We start from the raw sequence: 21185 nt of genomic DNA on the forward strand, positions 1-21185 counted from the left end.
GCCCTGCAGAGGACTGGGAAAAATAGGAGGAAAAGGGAATTGTACAAGATGACGTACCAGAAGAAATTTTTGTAATTGTTTTATGATAACATAATTGTTTCACACTTGTATTCACAGACTCTCTCAGGCACTTTTCCAAAAGCTGACCATGAAGTTTTATCAGTTTAAGAGCAAACAGGATATCGTATTTCTTTGACTTTCATGTTTTTAGGAATAAAGATAACGTGCTTTTAGGAAAGGAAAGAAAACATTAAAAAAAAACCAACCCTAAACTGTATATACTATAAAATCTTAGAATGACATACTAAAAAAAAAACAAACTAAATTTAACTGTGGATGTTCTAGAATGTTCTTGCTATTTATATCTTTATAAATGTAAGATTTCTATTAAATCTTATTTTATCAAGTATATTCATTAAGATCAAAGGTCTAGATTTTAATCTGGACTGGACATTTACCACTTGTATGATTTTGGCCTTAGTTTCTGAAACTATAAAGTGGGGATTATGATAAAACTTATCTCAAAGGATTAGTGTCTATAAGGTGCTTAGCATAATAGTTGGCTGGTACAGAGTAAATACTCAATAATTAGTGTTGACTATTATTGTCTAGTTTACATTTGGGATGGATATTCCAGTATGACTTAATAAATATATACTTTAGAGTCCTGAAGTAAACAATCACTCATAACATCTTGAAATTCTGAGCAGGTGTGAAATATTGAGTTATGCAAATTTTTTTAAACTTTTTTTATTTGACAAATAATTGCATATATTTAGAGTATAGAACTTTTTTTTTTTTTTTTTTTTGAGACAGAGTCTGGCTCTGTCATTCAGGCTTGAATACAGTGGCACAATCTTGGCTCACTGCAGCCTCTGCCTCTTGGGCTCAAGCAGTTCACCCATCTCAGCCTCTTGAGTAGCTGGAACTACAGGCGTGTGCCACCACGCCTGGCTAATTTTTGTATTTTTTGTAGAGACGAGGTTTCACCATGTTGCCCAGGCTTGTCTTGAACTCCTGAACTCCAGCAATCCGCCTGCCTTGGCCTCCCAAAGTGCTGGGATTACAGGTGTGTGCCACCATACCCGGCCTATTTATAGGGTATAATGTGATGTTTCACTGTCTGTTTACATTGTAGAATGATTAAATCAAGTTAATTATATCTATCACCTTACATATTTTTTTTTTGTGGTGAGAACATTTAAAATCTATATTGAGCAATTCTGAAATATGCAATATATTATTATTAATTATAGTCACCATTCTGTGCAATAGGTCACCAAAGCTTATTTCTCCTAACTGAAACTTTGATTAACATCTTTGATTAACATCTTTCCTTTTCCCATCTACCTCTCTCCTCAGCCTCTGGTAACTACCATTCAACTCTCAACTTAGAGGAGAGTTCAACTTTTTAAGATTCTACATATAAGTGAGATCATGCAGTATTTGTGTTTCTGTGCCTGGCTTACAGTAATGTAAATTTTATTTTGGTTGCATAATATTCAGGGGAGAGAGGTTTTAATTTTAAAAATCACATTCACTATGCTTGTATTTTATACTAATGCAATATCATGACCTGATTTAATCTCTAATGAGAATAGTATAGTGTTCTGCATAAAAGTGGAGTCCAGAGAAATTGTTCAGAAATAAATTTGGGCCTAACCATGACTGAGGCTTGCTGCATCTGTGGCACCTCAGAAAAGTCTGGAATGTCTTATGAGAGTGGGCTATACAGTTACCCAATTTTTGCTGGACATTTAAATGATATCATTAGCTATTTGATGTTTATTGCAACACTAGATAAAGCTTTAAAAACATTTTTATGTTTAGGAGCCAAATATTCCAACCAGGGAGACAGTTTTGGTTATTTAGTGGTTAAGTGAATGGGCTTTGGAACCAGAAGGATACGGGTTCAAATTCCGCCTTTATAATTACTAATAGAGCTGTTGAAAGGATTAGTTGAATTAGGCATGAAATGTATTAATGAAATGTAATGTATCATAGCAAATGCTCATTCACTCATTCATTCAGTAAATAAATAATAATGGCACATTTACAATGTGACAGGCAGTGGTCTGGGTGCCGCTGATACAGCAAGATCAAGATCTGGAAAGTCCGTGCTCACAGGGAGCTTGCATTTTAGTGGAGACAGCCAGAAATACACCAATAAAAAAGTGTTAATAAGTGCTATGAAGAATAAAAAAAAAAAAAAAAAAAAACAGGCCAGGCGCGGTGGCTCACGCCTGTAATCCCACCACTTTGGGAGGCTGAGGCAGGCAAATCATGAGGTCAGGAGTTCAAGACCAGCCTGGCCAACACGGTGAAATACTGTCTCTAGTAAAAATACAAAAATTAGCCAGGCGTGGTGGTGCATGCCTGTAATCCTAGCTACTCAGGAGGCTGTGGCAGGAGAATTACTTGAACCCGCGAGGCGGAGGTTGCAGTGAGCTGAGATCATGCCACTGCACTCCAGCCTGGGTGATAGAGTGAGACTCTGTCTCAGAAAAAAAAAAAAAGTAAGGAATAGGAAGGTTTAGGGATGCTAATATCCCTAGCCAGGGAGTAAATGTCAGCTATCATCATCATCGTCATTTCATTAGCTACATTTCTAATCCTATTTTGCCAAGAGGAGAGAGAAAAATCGGACAAGTGAGAGGAAAGGGAGAAAGGGCAAAGGGCAGTAAAGGAAGGCTAAGCAGGGAAAGAGGGAGGAATAGAGAGTGCATGGAACAGGATGACGAATAAGAAAACCAACAAGGAGAAGGAAGGTAAGAGGAGACAGCAGGGACAGTTGCTTGTCTTATAAACTGGTGGTGGCGGTGGAGTTGGTGGTGGTGGTGGGGGGTGTTATTTGAAGGAAGGACAGAATGGAACTCAGAGAAAATGATATTGTTCTTTAACTGCTCAGTGGACTTTAAAATGTTTCGTTTTAGGGGCTTTCAGGACATTTTTCTGAGGGCAGGGTTGGCAACATAATTTATGGGGCCCAGGGCAAAATGAAAATGTAGATTCCTTTTTCAAAAATCATTAAGAATTACAAGATGGTGATGACAGAGTATTAAATCAAAGGCAACTGCGTAGGTCACACACCATGAGCCAGCCCTGTCTGAGAGCAAGTACACAACAAACATTTAATAAAAATAGTTGTTGAATGAACAAAACCCGGGGCTAGTTGCTTTTGAACTCCTCTGAGGACTGGCCCGTATTTTAGAAAAAAACTGATTTGATTTGGCTTCAATTTCAAATTTCCTTCTATTGTTCTCCACCGTGGGGTCCAGATCTTTATGGAACAGCCGATTCCTGCACAGGGTTTTACAGCCGGCATCCTCCCAGACCAGCTGGGCTTTGTTTATTCTCTTGCACTTACATAGTGTGGCCACTTGGGGTCACCACAACAAAAAGGCAGAAGCTGGAGGAGGGCCCTTGAGACGGTGGACATCTGAAACGAGTGGTTAAAAGCCGCGGGGAAGGATTAGTTTATCAGAGCCAATGTATAAAGACTGTCTGTACTTTACATTTTGATACAGTTCTATAATTCTATAACAAGAGCTCTAAAGCTCTTTAAGAAACATTTGAATGATGTGAAGTTTTGAGAGGATAATGATAGGGTTCCCAGGGGCGAGGAGGGGAATCTTTTTGTAGATGTGTACCCTACCTCCAAAAACATGCATTTGGCCGGGCGTGGTGGCTCACGCCTGTAATCCCAGCACTTTGGGAGGCCGAGGCGGGCGGATCACGAGGTCAGGAGAATGAGACCATCCTGGCCAACATGGTGAAACTCCATCTCTACTAAAATACAAAAAATTAGCTGGGTGGGCCGGCGCGGTGGCTCATGTCTGTAATCCAAGCACTTCTGGAGGCCGAGGTGGGTGGATCACGAGGTCAGGAGTCCAAGACCAGCCTGGCCAAGATGGTGAAACCCCATCTCTACTAAAAATACAAAAATTAGCTGGGCGTTGTGGCTGGTGCCTGTAATCCCAGCTACTCGGGAGGCTGAGGCAGAGAACTGCTTGAACCTCGGAGTCGGAGGCTGCAGTGAGCCGAGATCGCACCACTGCACTCCAGCCTAGGCAACAGAGCGAGACTCTGTTTTAAAAATAAAAAAAATTAGCTGGGCGTGGTGGCACATGCCTGTAGTCCCAGCTACTCAGAAGGCTGAGGCAGGGGAATCACTTGAATTTGGAAGGCGGAGGTTGCAGTGAGCCGAGATCGCGCCACTGCACTCCAGCCTGGTGACAGAGCAAGACAGCGTCTCAAAAAAAAAAAAAAAAGGAAAAAGAAAAACATGTCATTTATAACATTAAGCTTAATACGAGAAGTATTCGCATGTCGATCATTCACTTATTAATTGAGCCCCTACTATATGCAAGGCACTGGGCTGGACAGTGAACAATACAGGCATCGTCCCTGTGCTTGACGTAGGAGCAGTTCCTGGAAATGGAGACAGACTCAGTGATTTGTTCACCACCATGATATGTGCTTCCAAGGATGAGTGAGCACTGCCCCCAAAGACAACGAAAGGCGCTTGCCTTAAAAGCACAGGATCCAGAGGGTTCACTAAAGTGGGTCTGGAACCAAGAATCCAACCCAAAGACACATTCCTGTTTCCCTCTCTACAAAAGCAGGAAACATATTTCAGGTGGTTTACACTCACCAAGCATGCAGAAAACCCTGATACACAATCAGGTTATTTTTTTTTAATGATTAGACAAAAGAACATTTATGTGTCTGGTTTTTATTTTTATTTTGTCAAAGAGGAGGCTAAAATGCTGGGCTCTCTGGCTTACTAGCAAATGCCTGATAACCCTAGTCACCAAGGCTAATGTTTACCGAGCTCTAGGCTAAACATTATACATATATTACCTTCTTTAATCCTCACACAATTTGGTAAGCTAGGGATTCTTATTGTCCTTAATTCACACTTGAAGAAGCTGAGGCTTAGTCAAGTTAAGTAACACCCCGAGGCCTAGCATCTAGTAAGAGATGAGTTGGAATTTGAACTCAAGTAGTTAAATGCCAGACCAGAGCAGCTGCACTCTACAACCTCATTCTGAGGGAGGCGCTTTCCCAAGACAGGTCATTAGTCTGTAGATAAATGATGCAAAGATAAGTTGCTAATGACTAACAGTTTATTTACAAGTCAAATCCTTACTTTGCCAATTAGTTTTAAAATACTGGACACAAAATGCATCTCCTGCTCTGCCGGTCTTCCTGGTGTATCTTTCTTCTTCCAGAAGTCCTGAAAAGAGATTTTGGATTGATCTCTGGAAGTCAATATCCACTGCCAAAAAATAATTCCACATGCATCTGCAATCTACCTGTCTGTGCCCTGCTACTCCATAACCTTCTTAGTGCGGACATTAAATCATTCACTCCTAGGGGCTGGGCGTGGTGGCTCACGCTTGTAATCCCAGCACTTCAGGAGGCCGAATCAGGGTGATGACTTGAGGGAAGGAGTGCGAGACCAGCCTGGCCAACATGACGAAACCCCGTCTCTACTAAAAATACAAAAATTAGCTGGACGTGGTGGCTTGCACCTGTAATCCCAGCTACTCAGGAGGCTGAGCAGGAGAATCGCTTGAACCCGGGAGGCAGAGGTTGCAGTGAGCCAAGATCGTGCCACTGCACTCCAGCCTGGGCAACAGAGAGAGACTCCATCTTAAAAAACAAACAAACAAACAAAAACCCATTTATCCATTGGATGGGCTTCCCCCACCCCACATTTATATATTTGACATATCTACGTCCATGATTAAAATTAGGGCTGGGTGTGGTGGCTCATGCCTGTAATCCCAACACTTTAGGAGGCCGAGGCCAGCAGATCACCTGAGGTTGGGAGTTTGAGACCAGCCTGACCAACATGGAGAAACCCCGTCTCTACTAAAAATACAAAATTAGCTGGGCGTGGTGGCACGTGCCTGTAATCCCAGCTACTCGGGAGGCTGAGGCAGGAGAAACGCTTGAACCTAGGAAGCGGAGGCTGCAGTTTGCCAAGATCACGCCATTGTTACCCAACCTGGGTAACAAAAGCAAAACTCCGTCTCAAAAAAACCAACCGAACAAACAAAACAAATGTACAGTTAGTTATTTAGGACATTTAACTTTGAATTCTTAGCTAAAACCTCCCGGTACTCACGGAACTGTCAGAAGTCTCAGAAGGAACCAGCAAAAACTGTTTCAGAAGGAGAAGTGGTAAATGGACTTCCTTCCATGTTCACTTGAATTTCGGGGAAGATACTGCTGCTTATGTTGAAGTAATCTCTCTGGGCAGGTGTTGAAACAGGCCTGGCCTGAGGAGTGCCTAAGCAGGGCTGGTTTCCCAGAGCAGGGGCACACTTGGAGCTGGCTTTGGAATAAAAGATATCAGGACGGGTGAAGAAAAGGCGGAAAGTTCTAGGTAGGGAATGATCAGGAAAGTAATGCTCCAGCTGGAGACACTGGTCAAATAGGAAGCCGGCCTGTGCCACATGCCCTGCTCTCCTCATCTTGCTTGCTATCATAGTTCACTGCAGCCTCGAACTCCTGGGCTCAAGTGATCCTCCCACCTCAGCCTCCCAAAGCTCTGGGATTATAGGTGTGAGCCACTGTGCTTGAGCTAAGATAAGTTCTTAAGAGGGGAAAATAACCTTTTGAAAATTGAAACTGAGACATAAAAAAATGAAGACAAACTTTGTCCCCTCCCACAAAGAGAATGAAAAGCTAGGTCTCTCTGCAGGAAATGGAAGACTATCTTAGCTCAATGGATGTGTATAGCCGGAATCCATTGCTCTGAAGATTCCAGATTAATAGGAAGGTGGGCATTAGCAATGTTTTACAGGGCCCTTCCTAAGTTTGGTAGGCAGTGGGTCCCACTGATGTTCACATTCTAATCCCTGGAACCTGTGAATATGTTATTTTTACATGACAAAGGGGATGTTGCATATGTGATTAAAGTTAAGGACCCTGAAATGGAAGATTATCCTGGATTAAATGGTTGGGTCCACTCTAATCATATGGGTCCTTAAAAACTGAGCATCTTTTCTAGTCTAAGTCAGAGTCAGAGGAAGATGTGACCACAGAAGAATGATCAGAGAGATGCTACTAGATTTGAAGATGGATGAAGGGGGCCATGAGCCAAGGAATGTGGGTGGCCTCCAGAAGCTGGAAAAGGCAAAGAAATTCTCCTGCAGGGTCTCAGGCAAGGAACACAGACATGCTGACACCTTGATTTTTAGCCCAGTGAGACCTGTGACAGACTTCTAACGTACAGAACTGTAAGATAATATGTGAGTCATTTTAAGCTACTCAATCTGTAGTGATTTGTTATAGCAACAATGGAAAACTCATACACCATGGGACAGCAATATGAGGTAGACACTGCTATTGTCATTTACAGTCATTTAACTGACAGAACTAGGTTCTTGCCCAATGTTACACAGCTATCAAGTGATATTTATCCAAGAGTTAATGTCTTCAGACACTGGTCTTCAGAGCTCATGCTCTATTATACAAAACCACCTCCCAGGATGTTTGTGGGGAGGAGGCTGGAGGTAGGTTTCAAGTAAAAGCTCACTGAGGGTGAGTGAGTTACACAGCTGGATAAAGAGCTGGTTGACTCAAAGGGAAGCTTTTCAAAGCCCTAGATTAATGTAGAGCAGAAAGTAGTTGTTCCTCAGGCTAGGTTTACATTCTGTTCCTGTTTAGTCTTCCTTCCTCCCTGCTTCGATCATGACAAACTGGTTTACTCAGTGTCCCACAAACATGTCATTAAGCAGGACTTTTTTCTACACTGATACTTTTGTCCAAGCCTCCCTGCCTTCTCTCTCCCACCTCCCTGCTGCTAACCCCCTTTTGAGAGCTCTCACCCCTCCTCAACCCAGCTACCCTGACCTGGGGGCACTGGGATTCAGGGACTTTGGCATGAATCACACATCGCCCTGGGCTTTTTTTTTCCCCCAGTATCTTTGCCATCAAGTGCCTTAATTTCTCGTCATTTAATTTTTCTGTCGCTTATAATTTATTTCCAAGTTGACTGGCCACTGGTGGACTTCTTGCAGGTGAGGACATGAATCCACCTGGAGCGGTCTTCATGGTCAACCGGGATCTTTATTCGTTCCTAAAATAAATCTTACTATCACACGCAATTTTGCTTTTCGTGAGTGCATGTTTTCCTTTCTCTGATTGCCCACAACCCAGAGTACATCAGGCCCTTGTTAAATGTCCCCGTGGCTCTTATTACAGAGGCAGGGTGATGATCTGAGTGTCCACCTCGCTGACTACTACGGTATCCCCAGCGTGTGGCACAGGGTGTGGCACGCACAGAAGACAAGAATATATGTTAAAGCCCAAAGGCCGGGACTAGACGCCCAGGAGGGGCTAGCCGCGAGGGAGAGCAGGAGGCCAGCTGGATACCCGGCCGCCGCCCGCAGCCCCCACTCACTCCCGCAGGTGCGGGGGCGGGAGCCGGGTAGCGCGCCTCCTGCCCCGCGTTCCGCGCGCCCCCCAGCCGCCGGCTCTCGCGCCCCGCCCCCGCCCCGCCCCTCCGCGCTCGCGCCACCTGGCGCTCGCCCCCGTCGTTCCCGCGGCGCCGCGCCTCTCCGGTTCTTCAGCTTCCAGCCAAAATGGCGGAGAGCAGCGAGGGTCTGGGCACCGTCCCCGAGCATGAGCGGATCTTGCAGGAGATCGAGAGCACTGACACCGCCTGCGTGGGGCCCACCCTCCGGTAAAGATCTCATCCCCCAAGGACTTCGGCTCCCCGCCCTGCGCCGGCTGCTCCTCAGGAGCCGGGCGGGGCGTCCGCCGCTGGCAGCGCGCGAAGCTCCCCGACAGGTGGTGCGCGCGGGGGCGGACGGGGGCGCTCGCGGGTGGCGGAACTCCAGCCCGGACCCGGGCGGGACCGAGAAGGCGGCTGCACCTGTCGGCGCGGCCTGCCTCCGCCTCTGGAGCTGTCACCCCGCAGCCGGTGGGTGTGGCTGCCGCAGCGTCTCTAACCCCGGGCGCCGCGGTGCGGCCCCGCGTTCTTCTGGCTGCGGCCCCAGGGCCCGAGGACACTCCTGGGGCCTGGCCCCCTCTCGCTCGTGGCAGGACTGAGGGCTGCTCGGCCGCGGGCGTGCCAGGCTAGGGTCGACAGCCGGCAGTCGGCGTGTCGGAGGTGGCAGGTCGCGCGCGGGTGGAAAGCCTGGTGCGCCAGGCTGCCACGGGCGTGGGAGAATTGAAATTGAGCGGGAGACTCCGGCCCCTTTTCCCTGCTCCCCCGCGCTGCCAGAGTGGGCGAGAAGAGCGCGTGGGTTGGAGGGGAGGAGCTGCTTGCTGCTTGGGAACACGCTAGGGTGACCCTGCACTCGCGGGATCTAAGCTTCTTTGGAGGCAGAACAGCTTTTACTTATTTACAAACATTTCATTAAAATTGCATTAATTGTTCCGGTTATTTTAAATCGAGTTCCTCCTCATTCATTTTAAGAGTAGTACTAGGTAATGCATATTCCATGCCAGACTGAATGAATACCTGCTGTTCCGATAGAATATTATTAGCCAGGCACCGTAATGAGCCATGGGTTAGGTTAGGCACTGTCTTCAAGAATAAGTTCCTTTTACATATAAGGTTTCATCTTTTGGAGTGATGATATGATAAATGAAGTTATGATTCACTTATGGAACTTGAGACTGATTATGCTTTATCATTAGTATTTATTCAGAATACTCTTCCTAGAAATAGAACGCTGTACAGTTTGTGGACCGGTGAATGTAGTGTAAATTGAAGCCTGTTCAAGTTATGTAAATACACCTTGCCCTTAAGAGTCAGGAGGCCTGGGTTCTTGTTTTGCCCTAGTCCTGCCACTGATGAAATGTGCAGTCATGGAAAACAATTATTTAACCTCTCTGGATCTCGGTTTCCTTGTTTGTAGAATGGGGAGGGGAGAGTATTCAGATGTCCAGGAAGCTCAGAACATTAGGGACCTTGCCTATTTGTTCACTGCTGTATCCCTAAGACCAAGCATGTGGTAGGCATGTTACAAATTTTTGTTACATAAAGTTTCTGCTATGATATGATAATGCATAATTAGTGCATTTCCTTAGTTTTCCAACATTATTATGTCTTTTAGTAAACTATACTTGGTAATGAAAGAAGTAAGATTAAAAGGAACCTTTGTTTTCATCACTGCATCTTGAAACAGAGTGCAGTGCGTGATAAAGTTACTAGAGTAGTTTATTTGTGAAAATAGTACTGGTTATGAAAGAGGTGCTTCATCTTGGGAAAATGTGCTAGGTAGTGTCCTTGAAAAAAAATGAAATTAACTTAGAAGAACATTTTGAGATATATTGAGAGATTTTTGGGACACTCAGGAACAGAGTATTTGTATTCATAGTGTTATTCTGTTCTCTTTTGTTGGGCAGTTGTTTCAACTGGCTCATTTTGTTTGAACCCACTCTCTTTAGCAAACTCTAGTGACTCACACTTATCCCATATATATGTATATTTATGTCTCATTTATAAGCAGACGCTTTTTGCACACATATAGAGGGTACTGCTAGCAGTCTTTTCTCTTGAACATTGTTTAAGCTACTACTGTTTTTTCCCTGTATTTTTTTTTTCAGGTTTCACTAAGTGAAGTGTTAATATTGCATTTTTAAAAACCATTTATTATGGAAGCATTTTAAATGTTTAAAGAAGTAAAATAGTGTAATGAACCACCATGAACGGTCATCTAGCTTCAATTCATTCCCTGGCCAGTCTTGTTTGAGCTTTTCCCTTATCTACACCCCCTCATCTTGGATTATTTTGAAGGAAATCCAAGACATCAATTTATTCATAAATATTTTAGTATTAAGATTAATTTTTGTTGTTATTTCCTACCTTTTAGCTGGTCTGAGACTTATTTTATTTATATTGTTTTTTCTCAGCGGCAGGATTTTTCGGCCTGACCTTTTCCTGAGAAGCATGTGATAAACTTTCCACAGGCCCTGACATATAACATGGTTCTTTGACCACAACAGAAGTATATTAGAAATCAATAGTAAAAACGAAAACAAAAACTATCTGGAAAATTCCCAAATATTTGGTCATTGACTAACACACACAAAAAATAAATCAAAAGGGAAATTAGAAAGTATTTTAAACTGAGTAAAATGAAAACACAACATATCATTTGTGAATGCAGCTGAAGAAATACTTAGAAGTTTATGGCACCAAACACCTCTACTAGAAAAGAATGGCTTCAGCTTCTAACCTAAGAAACTAGGAAAAGAAGAGTATATGAAATTCAGAAGAGTGGAAGAAAGGAGATGGTAAAGATCAGAGTGGAATTCAGTGAGACAGAAATGCAGAAAATCAGTGTTATTGTAATAGCACAAAAAAAGGGAAAGAAGGAATATAGCTATATAAGAGTAACATTTCTATATTTTACTGGATGAGAATAATTCTAAAGTAGATTCTGAGAGCAACCACTAAGAAATAACTTTTTTCTAAATTCCAGAAAAAAATCACTAATTAAAATGTTACACCAGAAAATATTTGCTTAATGCAAAAGAAAATGAGACATAGAACACAAGAAAAACAGCAGATGTGAATCCAACTATTTAAATAATAACATTAAATATGAATAAACAATCAAAAGGCATAGGTCCTCAAACTGGATAAAAATAAGATCCAAAGATGTGTTATCTTACAAGAGATACACTTTAGATTTAATGACAAACATAGGTTAAAAGTAAACAGAAAAACATGTACCATGAAAAGAGCAACCATAAGAAAGCTGCAGTAGCTATACTAATATCTGACATAACAGACTTTAAAACAAGTCTAGAAATAAAGGATATTTTATGATGGCAAATGGTCAATCAATAAGGAATATATAAAGTATAAACATATGTGCGTCTAACAACAGAGTCTGAAAAGACATAAAAACTACCCATCATTCAATAATGGATAGAACAACTAAGCAGAAGACCGAAAGGGAACAGGAGACTTGAACAATACTCTTAAGCTAATTAGACCTACCAGACCTCCATAGAATACTCCCTCCAACAACAGTAGGATACACAAGGGAACATGGCACATTATCCAGTACAGACTATGTTAGGCAATAAAATAAGCCTCAATAAACTTAAAATAAACTGAAACCGTACAAATTATTATCTCTGACTGCAATGGAATTAAATTAGAAATTAATAACAGAAGGACATTTTAGAAATTCACAAATATGTTGAAATTAAGCACATTTCTAAATAACCAGTGACTCAAAGAGGAAATAATAAGGAAAATTAAAGATATTTTGAAGAAAGGTAAATGAAAACATACAATGCCAGAAATGTTTAGATGAAGCCAATGCTGTTCTTAGAGAAAAATTTATAGCTGTAAAAACCAATATTAAAAAATAAGAAAAATCTCAAATTAATAACCCAAACTTCCATCATAAGGTTGCGTTCCATCATAATGAAAAACAGAGCAACCTAACCCAAAACAAGGATAAGAAAGAAAGTAATAAAGATTAGATCAGATGTAAATGTAACAGAAAAACAACAGAGAGGCCAGGCGCACTGGCTCACACCTGCAATCCCAGAAATTTGGGAAGCAAAGGCAGGCGGATCACCTGAGGTCAGGAGTTCAAGACCAGCCTGGCCAACATGGCAAACCCCGTCTCTACTAAAAATATAAAAATTAGCCAGGCATGGTGGCGTGTGCCTGTAATCCTAGCTACTTGAGAGGCTGAAACAGTAGAATCGCTTGAACCCAGGAGGCCGAGGTTGCAGCGAGCCAAGATTGCGCTACTGCACTGCAGCCTGGGCAACAGAGCAAGACTCCATCTCAAAAAAAAAAAAAAAAAAAGAAAAAACAAAAACAATAGAGAAGAAAAATCAATAAAACAGAGTTGGTTATCTGAAAAGATCAACAAAAGTGACAAACCTTTCGCTAGAATGACCAAGAAAAAAACAAAGACTCAAATTACTCAATTCAAGAACAAGAGAGAACGTTGCAGAACTAAAAGTAAGGACAAGTTAGGAACAATTTTATGTCAACAACTAAAACAATCTAAATGAAACAACAAATTCCTAGAAAAACACAAACTATCAAAAATAATTCAGATTTTCTATTTTTCTTTGAGGAGTTCTTTGGAGCTCTTTGTACTTACCTTCTGCCTCACCCCCGATTATAATCCTTGAGCCACTACTCTAGATATGCGGGCACGAACAGTGGCCTTCCTCTCTTGGAGTGATATCCTTGCTTTAAGAGCATGGTGCTGGGTGAGATGGCAGTCTCTGGTCTTGGCTTGCCTCTCTCAGTGTGGAGCCTCTCTGGTATGAGCAGGCTGAGGTGAGGGCAGCTGGGTCCCCAATATCGGTGGTTGTTGTTATTGTGGTATAGCTTCTGTTCTATGACATCCTCCAGGGGCTGGGTGGATGAAGGAGGACTGGTTGGAAGAATGGAGCCCTTATTCTCTCTGCCACACTCACCTGGTTTTTTCGTTCTGCAACACAGTTGGGGTAGGGGTAAGAAATTCTGAATGCCTGCCCTTTGGCTCTTGACTGAAACCCTGGTGGGAAAGAGAGCCCCACCTTCTTAGCCACTCCCACCTGGGTAGATCTGTCACCTGAACAGGTGGTTGGGAAAAGGTGGTTGTGGGTCATGGGTCAAGGGCCACAAACTCTTACTGTTCTTACCAAGTATGTAGTAGATTTTCTTGGATAAATGTTTCTTCTTTTGCTATATGCTCTTACGACAATTTTCAGAAATTCAAATGGTGTTTCTAAAAATAATTTTCATTAGTTAGAGTTGTTTCATTAGGGAATAGGTTTGTGGAATTAGGGTTGTTTCATTAGGGAACAGGTTTGTGGAATTAGGGTTGTTTCATTAGGGAACAGGTTTGTGGATATCCTCACACTGTTATTGCAGAAGTGTATCCCCCTCAAATATTATTCTTGTTTTATTTTTTTCCTAAATAGAGTTAACATCAATGTAAAAAAAAAAAAGCCATTTTAAAATGTGTATTTCAGTGACATTTAGTACATTCAGAGTGCTGTGCAGCCATCGTCTCTATCTAGTTTTAAAACATTTTTCATCATTACAGAAAGAAACCTTGTACACATTAAATAGTCACTCTTCATTTTCTCTCTTCTTCTAGCCCCTGGCAACCAGTTTTCTGCTTTCTGTACTATGATTTTACCTATTTTGGATATTTCATGTAATAGAAGAATATAATATGTGGTTTTTGTGTGTGTCTGGCTTCTTCCACTTTAGCATGCTCATCTATATTGTAGCATGAATCAGTACTTGTTATGTCTGAAGTTTCATGTCCCCCCACCATAATTCATATGTTAAAACCTAAATCACCAATGTGATAGTATTAGTAGGTAGGGCATTTGGGTGATGGTTATGAGGGCACATCACTCATGAATGGGACTAGTAGTAGTCTTAGGAAAGAGAGAGAGAGATTCCGAGAGCTAGCTTGCCCCTTCCACCATGCGAGGATGCAGTTACAAGGCACCATCTATGAACCACAACTCACTGGACACTGAAACTGCTGTGATCTTGTACTTCCCAGCCTCCAGAGCTGTGAGAAAGAAATTTCTGTTGTCTATAAGCTACCCAGTCTACAGTATTTAGTTATAGCAGTCCATATGGACAGCTATGTGGGCAATATCAAGAAAAACCCTGTCTCAAGGAAAAAAGTACTATTCTTTCTATGGCTGAATAATTCTCATTATATAGACATTCCACATTTTATTTATTCATTCATTCGTTGATGGACATTTGTTTCTACCTTTTGGTGGTTGAGAATATGCTGCCATGAACATTCATGTACAAATTTTAGTTGAATGCCTATGTTCAGTGTTTGGGGGAATCACCTAAGAGTGGAATTGTTGGGTCAAATGGTTATTCTGTATTTAACTTTTAGAATCTGTTTTGTGAAGTGTCAATAGTTTGGAGTACACAAGTCTCTGTCTCTGAAACCGCCTTTCATTGTTGAAGATATAAGCTCGACTTAACAACATCTTTTTTTCCTGACTTTAGCAGGGGAAACCTTTAGTATTTCTTTATCAGGATAACTCTGGCTTGTGGGCATTTTTGTTTTGTTTTGTTTTTTGAGGTAGAGTCTCACTCTGTTGTCCAGGCTGGAGTGCAGTGGTACGATCTCGTCTCACTGCAACCTCTGCCTCCTGGGTTCAAGTGTTTCTCCTGCCTTGATCTCCTGAGTAGGTGGGTGCCCACCACCACGCCTGGCTAATTTTTGTTTTTTTTTTTTTTTAGTAGAGACAGGGTTTCACCATGTTGGCTAGGTTGGTCTTGTACTCCTGACCTCAGTTGATCTGCCCACCTCGGCTTCCCAAAGTGTTGGGATTATAGGCGTGACCCACTGCATGAGGCCCAGCTCTGGCTTTTGAGCTGAGGTATTTGTATTTTATCATGTTAAGGAAGTATTCACCAATACTGCTTTTATTAGCAAGAAAGGCTGTTGAATTTTGTCAGATGTTTCTTCTGCATCTATGGAGATGGTCATATGATTTTTTCTTATTTGCTCCATCAGTATGATTGAGTTTATTAATGGATTTCCTATTATTGAAATAGTCCTGCTTCTTAGTATAAACCCCATTTGGTCATGATGATTTGCTCTTTCAATGTGTTTTTGAATTCTGTTGGCTAGTATGCTTTTAAAGATTTTTTGCATTGGTATTTATAAGTGAGATTGCTTTGTAGTTTGTACTTCGGTGCACTTTGCACATTGGTGCAGACTTTTTCAGATCTTTGGATCAATGTTACACTCATTTCATTAAACAAAATTGGAAGTTTTTCTTTTTTTGGCATTATATAATTAGTGTTGGTGTTATCTTTTTTTTTTTTTTGATATGGTGTCTTGCTCTGTCACCAGGCTGGAGTACAGTGATGCGATCTCGGCTCACTGCAACCTCTGACTCCCTGGTTCAAAGCGATTTTCCTGCCTCAGCCTCCTGAGTAGCTGGGATTACAGGCACGTGCCACCACACCCAACTAAATTTTGTATTTTTAGTAGAGTTGGGGTTTCATCATGTTGACCAGGATGGTCTCGATCTCCTGACCTCATGATCCACTCACCTCGGCCTCCCAAAGTGCTGGGATTACAGGTGTGAGCCACCGTGCCTGGCTGATGTTATCTGTTTTTAAAAGTTTCTCAGAATCACCCCTGTGAAAATCAATGGATCTGGTGCTTTTGGTAGAGGAGTCTTTTAACTATTTTTTCTGTTTCTTCTGTGATAATTGGTCTGTTTTAGACTTTCTCTCTCGAGGGTCAATAAGTTGTATTCTTTTGAAAAATTATTTCTTCAAGTTTATCAAATTTGAGTAGACTTGTGCAGTCTTACTAAAAATAAGATTTTGGCCCAGCACGGTGACTCATGCCTATAATCCCAGCACTTTGGGAGGCTGAGGTGGGAGGATCACTTGAGCCCAGGTGTTTGAGACCAGTCTGGGCAACATAGGGAAACCCATTATCCACAGCAAACAAACAAAAACTACATTAGCTGGACACCTGTGGTCTCAGCTACTTGAGAGGCTGAGGTGGGAGGTTGGGGCTGGAGTGAGCTATGATTATGTTCCTGCACTCCTGCCTGGGCAACAGAGTAAGACCCTGTCTCAAAAAAAAAAAAAAAAAAAAAAAAAAGTATAGGCCTGTTGCGGTGGCTCACGCCAGTAATCCCAGCACTTTGGGAGGCTGAGGTGGGAGGATCACTTGAGCCCAGGTGTTTGAGACCAGTCTGGGCAACATAGGGAAACCCATTATCCACAACAAACAAACAAAAACTACATTAGCTGGACACCTGTGGTCTCAGCTACTTGAGAGGCTGAGGTGGGAGGTTGGGGCTGGAGTGAGCTATGATTATGTTCCTGCACTCCTGCCTGGGCAACAGAGTAAGACCCTGTCTCAAAAAAAAAAAAAAAAAAAAAAAAAAAAAGTATAGGCCTGTTGCGGTGGCTCACGCCAGTAATCCCAGCACTTTGGGAGGTGGAGGCTGGAGGATCACTTGAGTCCAGGAGATCGAGACCAGCCTGGCCAACATGATGAAACCCTGTCTCTACTGAAAATACAAAAATTAGTGGGTGTGGTGGCGGACACCTGTAATCCTAGCCATTCCGGAGGCTGAGGCAGGAGAATTGCTTGAACCTGGAAGGTGGAGGTTGCAGTGAGACGAGATCGTGCCACTGTACTCCAGCCTGAGTGACAGAGCGAGATTCTGTCTCAAAGAAAAATAACAATAATAATAATAATTTCTTCTCTTTCAATGGTTATATCCCACTTGTCAGTCCTAATTTTAGTATTTTTTGTATTTAAATTTAAATTTTGTGTATTTGTAATTTCAGTCATTGTTTTCCCCTTTTGTTTCGTTAACTAGTGGTTTTTCTGTTTTGCTGATTTTTTAAAAAAGCTGTTTTTGGATTTAGTAGTTCCACACATTTTCTGTTTTCTAGCTCATTCTTTTCTGCTTTTATTTTTAATGATTCTTTCCATTCTTTTATTCTTTTCCTGGCTTTTTGCATTTTGTACCTAATTCATTTATTGATGTTATTATTTAATGCTATTCTTCTTCACTGACAATTGCTCTAGGTGTATTCTACATGTTCTGCTATATCTCCGTTATTGCCCCTTTAAAGCAGTTCTGCTGTATTTATTTCCCCTTTGATCCAAAAGTTTTTTCATAGTGTGTGTTTTTTATAACTTTCCAAGTATAGACAGTTCTTTTTATTTGTTAAATTTTGCTACTGATTTCTAGTTTTATTACATTATAGTTAGCTCAGTCTGTTTTTATTCTATTCCTTAAAATTAATTGAGGTTTTATTAGTGGCTTAATATATGGTTAGTTTTCATGAGCAGTCTATGTGCTCTTGAAAATAAAGTATTCTTTTTTATTAGGCCTCATAGTTTTATATACATACATGTCTTATTAATTAAGTTCATTATATCTTCTAAACTCTCATGTTATTTTTTACCTGATCATTCTTGGATTGAGAAAGGTATGTTAAAGTCCCCTTTTATTAACTTGTTTCTCTTTCTTCTTGCATCTCCTATAGTTTCTGTTGGATGAGTTTGGTTTTGAATTTTAGGGTGTATAAATATTAATGTTATACCTTTATTTTGAAAAATAAAGATATTTATAGACTTTATAGTCTTTAGCATTGTAAATCATTAGTGCATTATAAATGCACAAATAATAAGTGCAAATTCAATTAATTTTCTGTTTTGTTTTCTATGATTGAGCAGTATTCTTTTTGTTTTGCTGTGAAGTCAGCCCTTCAGTGAATTTCTTCTTAACTGTGGATTAAGATTCCTGTAAAAGACTTGGGTTAAGCATATAGTTCATCTCTTAAGCTATTATGCAAAGTGCACATTAGATCTGCTCTAGTCAGTCTGATGTTTTTGTTTAATTTTCTAAAGTTTTCTAGGACAGCAGTCTATTTTTGCATTCATTAATCTACTTAATTGTTTAAACTTTTTGAATTAAAATTTATTTTCGCAATTCAATTTATCCTAGAGGACAAATACAATTAAATATAGTGAGTGTTTTCATTTCTCATTTTTTGCGTTTTACCAAATGCCCAAAAGTCAACAGGAAGAGATACCTCTTTGGTCAGGAATGTAAAAACAGGAAGGAGGAAGTCTATTGCAAATCTGTGTTGGCTGATTATGAATTCAGGTTTCACCATGGAGGATGTTCATTAATGATCATCAGTGTGCTGTGCTGTTATCCAGAATTACAGTGAGTATTAATGTCAGTAATACAGAATGTCAACACTAGTTATAGGAAGCAATGTTGACTAACACATGGCACTAGACTTTTTCCTGTGCATGGAAACAGGATACTATTTGTGAGAACAAGTCAAGTAAAATTCAACATCAGAAATACAGAGAAAATCGTTCTTCACTTTTTTGCTTTTGCTTGCTCTTGATGCTTTGAAGGGTCATATAATCCTTTAAGATATGAATGTATCTTTTAAGAAACATATTAAGGTATATCAATTCTGTCATTAAAAATTCTTTGACAGAATGTCTTAAATTAAGAGGAAGCATCTGGGCATTATTTTATAAAGCATTTTATGAGCACATGTAGCAAACTAGATGAAATATTTCATGGAAAAGCACATAGAACGTATTATGTAAACAAGAAATATTTTTCAGTATTCCGCGGTGAAAGGAATTGGATTCTGGGCCAGGCGCGGTGGCTCATGCCTGTAATACCAGCACTTGGGGAGGCTGAAGGTGGGCAGATCGCTTGAGGTCAAGAGTTTGAGACCAGCCTGGTCAACATGGTGAAACCCCATCTCTACTAAAATATTAAAAAATTAACCAGGTGTGTTGGTACATGCCTGTAATCCCAGCTACTTGGGAGGCTGAGGCAGGAGAATTGCTGGAACCGGGGAGGTGGAGGTTGCAGTAAGCTGGGATCACACCATTGTGCTTCAGCCTGGGCGACAGAGCGAGACCTTGTCACACACACACACACACACACACACACACACACACAAAAGATTTTTGGATTCTATGTATGTACATTTTTTCCCCTCTTTAGTTGCTAGAAACTCTCAGTTATTCTGCAGCTACAGGATATAGCATTGGTTTGAATACCAAGCAACAATATTTTAGGATACTTACCTTAACTTCAGTTTTTTAGTTAGCAGTACAATATTGTTGATGTTTTGAAAAAACTAAAAGTGTGTAAAATTTATATGACATATCATCATCATCATCATCAGTCTGGTGACCTCTTTGACATGCTATTTTCCTCAGGAGTCTAGTAACGTAAACCATGTCTTGACCCTTCCTTCTGGATTATTATGTGGTAGGGCTTCCCAGCATTCTTTATGTCATGACACAAACAGAAAATTAGATCGAGAGCTGAGATGATCAATATTGTGGTAGTCTCATAACTTACTCATTTGGGAAGATATGCTCTAACGTACTAGTCAGATGAAGGTGTCTGTAAACCTTTTTTAATTGTAAGAATGTGTGTGTGTGTGTGTGCACTCACCCACACATGCACACCCATGTGAGCGTCTTTGTCCAGGATTTAAAAAACATTTGTAGTTGTGGTTAATCAAACCAACTTGAGTTAGCTTAGAAAAAAATGAAAAAATAAATGGTGAAGGTAACTGGGGTATTTTATAAAAATTTTAGGGCAGCCAAACTCTTTGAAAGACTGGAACAGAGAAGTGGAAAACTATGTTTCTTTCTATTTCTCCTTGATAACTTTCTTTGTCTTCATCCTTCTGTGAAGTCTGACTTTCTCTGCTTCTCTCTGTGCTTGGTGGAGGATGACCACCTATAGCTTTTATATGTTAGACACATACCTGACTATATGAATTCCAGTTAATTTAAAATTCCTGAGAGTATATCAGATTGTACACCCCTGTTACAGTGTACTTTGATTGAAAGACACTATGCTGCTTGTCCAACCTTGTCAATGGGTAGCAGTTCTCAGAGAGAAGGTATGTATTATAGCTGGGTTTGTGCACTTTCCTAGGGAGAACTATAACTTTGATTATAACTATAATCAGTTATTATATATAACTTTGATATGACTGTAACTTTGATTATAGAAGAGTCATGCTATCCCCAGGCACAGCCTAAGTAAAGATTAAGAATCACTGTATGGAAGTTACAGTGAAATTCCCAGTAACAACAGATATCTTTCATACCAGTTAAACTGTTTGAATTATACACAGTGCCATGTTCTTTCCTGTCTGTCTTTACCCATGATTGAATACCATCCTCCTCCTTTCTCTACCAATTCAAATACTACCTATTTTTGAATTCTCCTATTTCCTCCATGAAATGTTTACATCTTAGAATACTGCATTCTACATGGATATGGACACACATATATTTTATATGTCTGGATTCTTATAACATGAACTTTTAAAATGCTACACAGCGTTTTTTTTGTTGTTTGTAAATGTATGTCTTTGTATATGAATAAGTATATTTTGAATATAGGCCTAATTAGATTCCCTCTGAGACCTGTGATTTCATACGTATCTCGTGAGTTCCTACTGTATTACATAACAGAATGCCATGAGTACAGTAGATTTAGTAAATCCTTTTGGACTGAATTAATGAAAAACAAAAACTTACTTTATTGAAAAAGTTAAAAAATATAGAAGAATAGAGAGCAGAAAAAAAATCACTTTTATTCCCACTAAAGGATAATCATTGTTGACATTAATTTGAGTTTTTTCTATG

The 21185-nt window shown here is 40.7% G+C and overlaps 1 protein-coding gene across 9 annotated transcripts in view; it reads left to right on the forward strand.

The window, feature by feature from the left end:
- The window catches only part of EXOC6 (exocyst complex component 6), a 304230-nt gene that overhangs the window by 99729 nt on the left and 183316 nt on the right, over positions 1-21185 (forward strand). Inside the window, exons 1-2 of one of the 9 annotated variants that reach the window (XM_007963570.3) lie at positions 8556-8701; positions 18552-18705. The exons of 4 other annotated variants lie outside the window; for them this stretch is intronic. In XM_007963570.3, coding sequence (XP_007961761.2) covers positions 8641-8701; positions 18552-18705 — 215 coding nt within the window. In that variant the 5' untranslated portion in view covers positions 8556-8640. 4 more of the 9 variants (XM_007963579.3, XM_007963581.3, XM_073019179.1 and 1 more) reach the window with 4 other exon arrangements.

This window comes from Chlorocebus sabaeus, chromosome 9, assembly GCF_047675955.1.
Source record: "Chlorocebus sabaeus isolate Y175 chromosome 9, mChlSab1.0.hap1, whole genome shotgun sequence".
In the NCBI taxonomy this organism is placed as follows: Eukaryota; Metazoa; Chordata; class Mammalia; order Primates; family Cercopithecidae; genus Chlorocebus; species Chlorocebus sabaeus.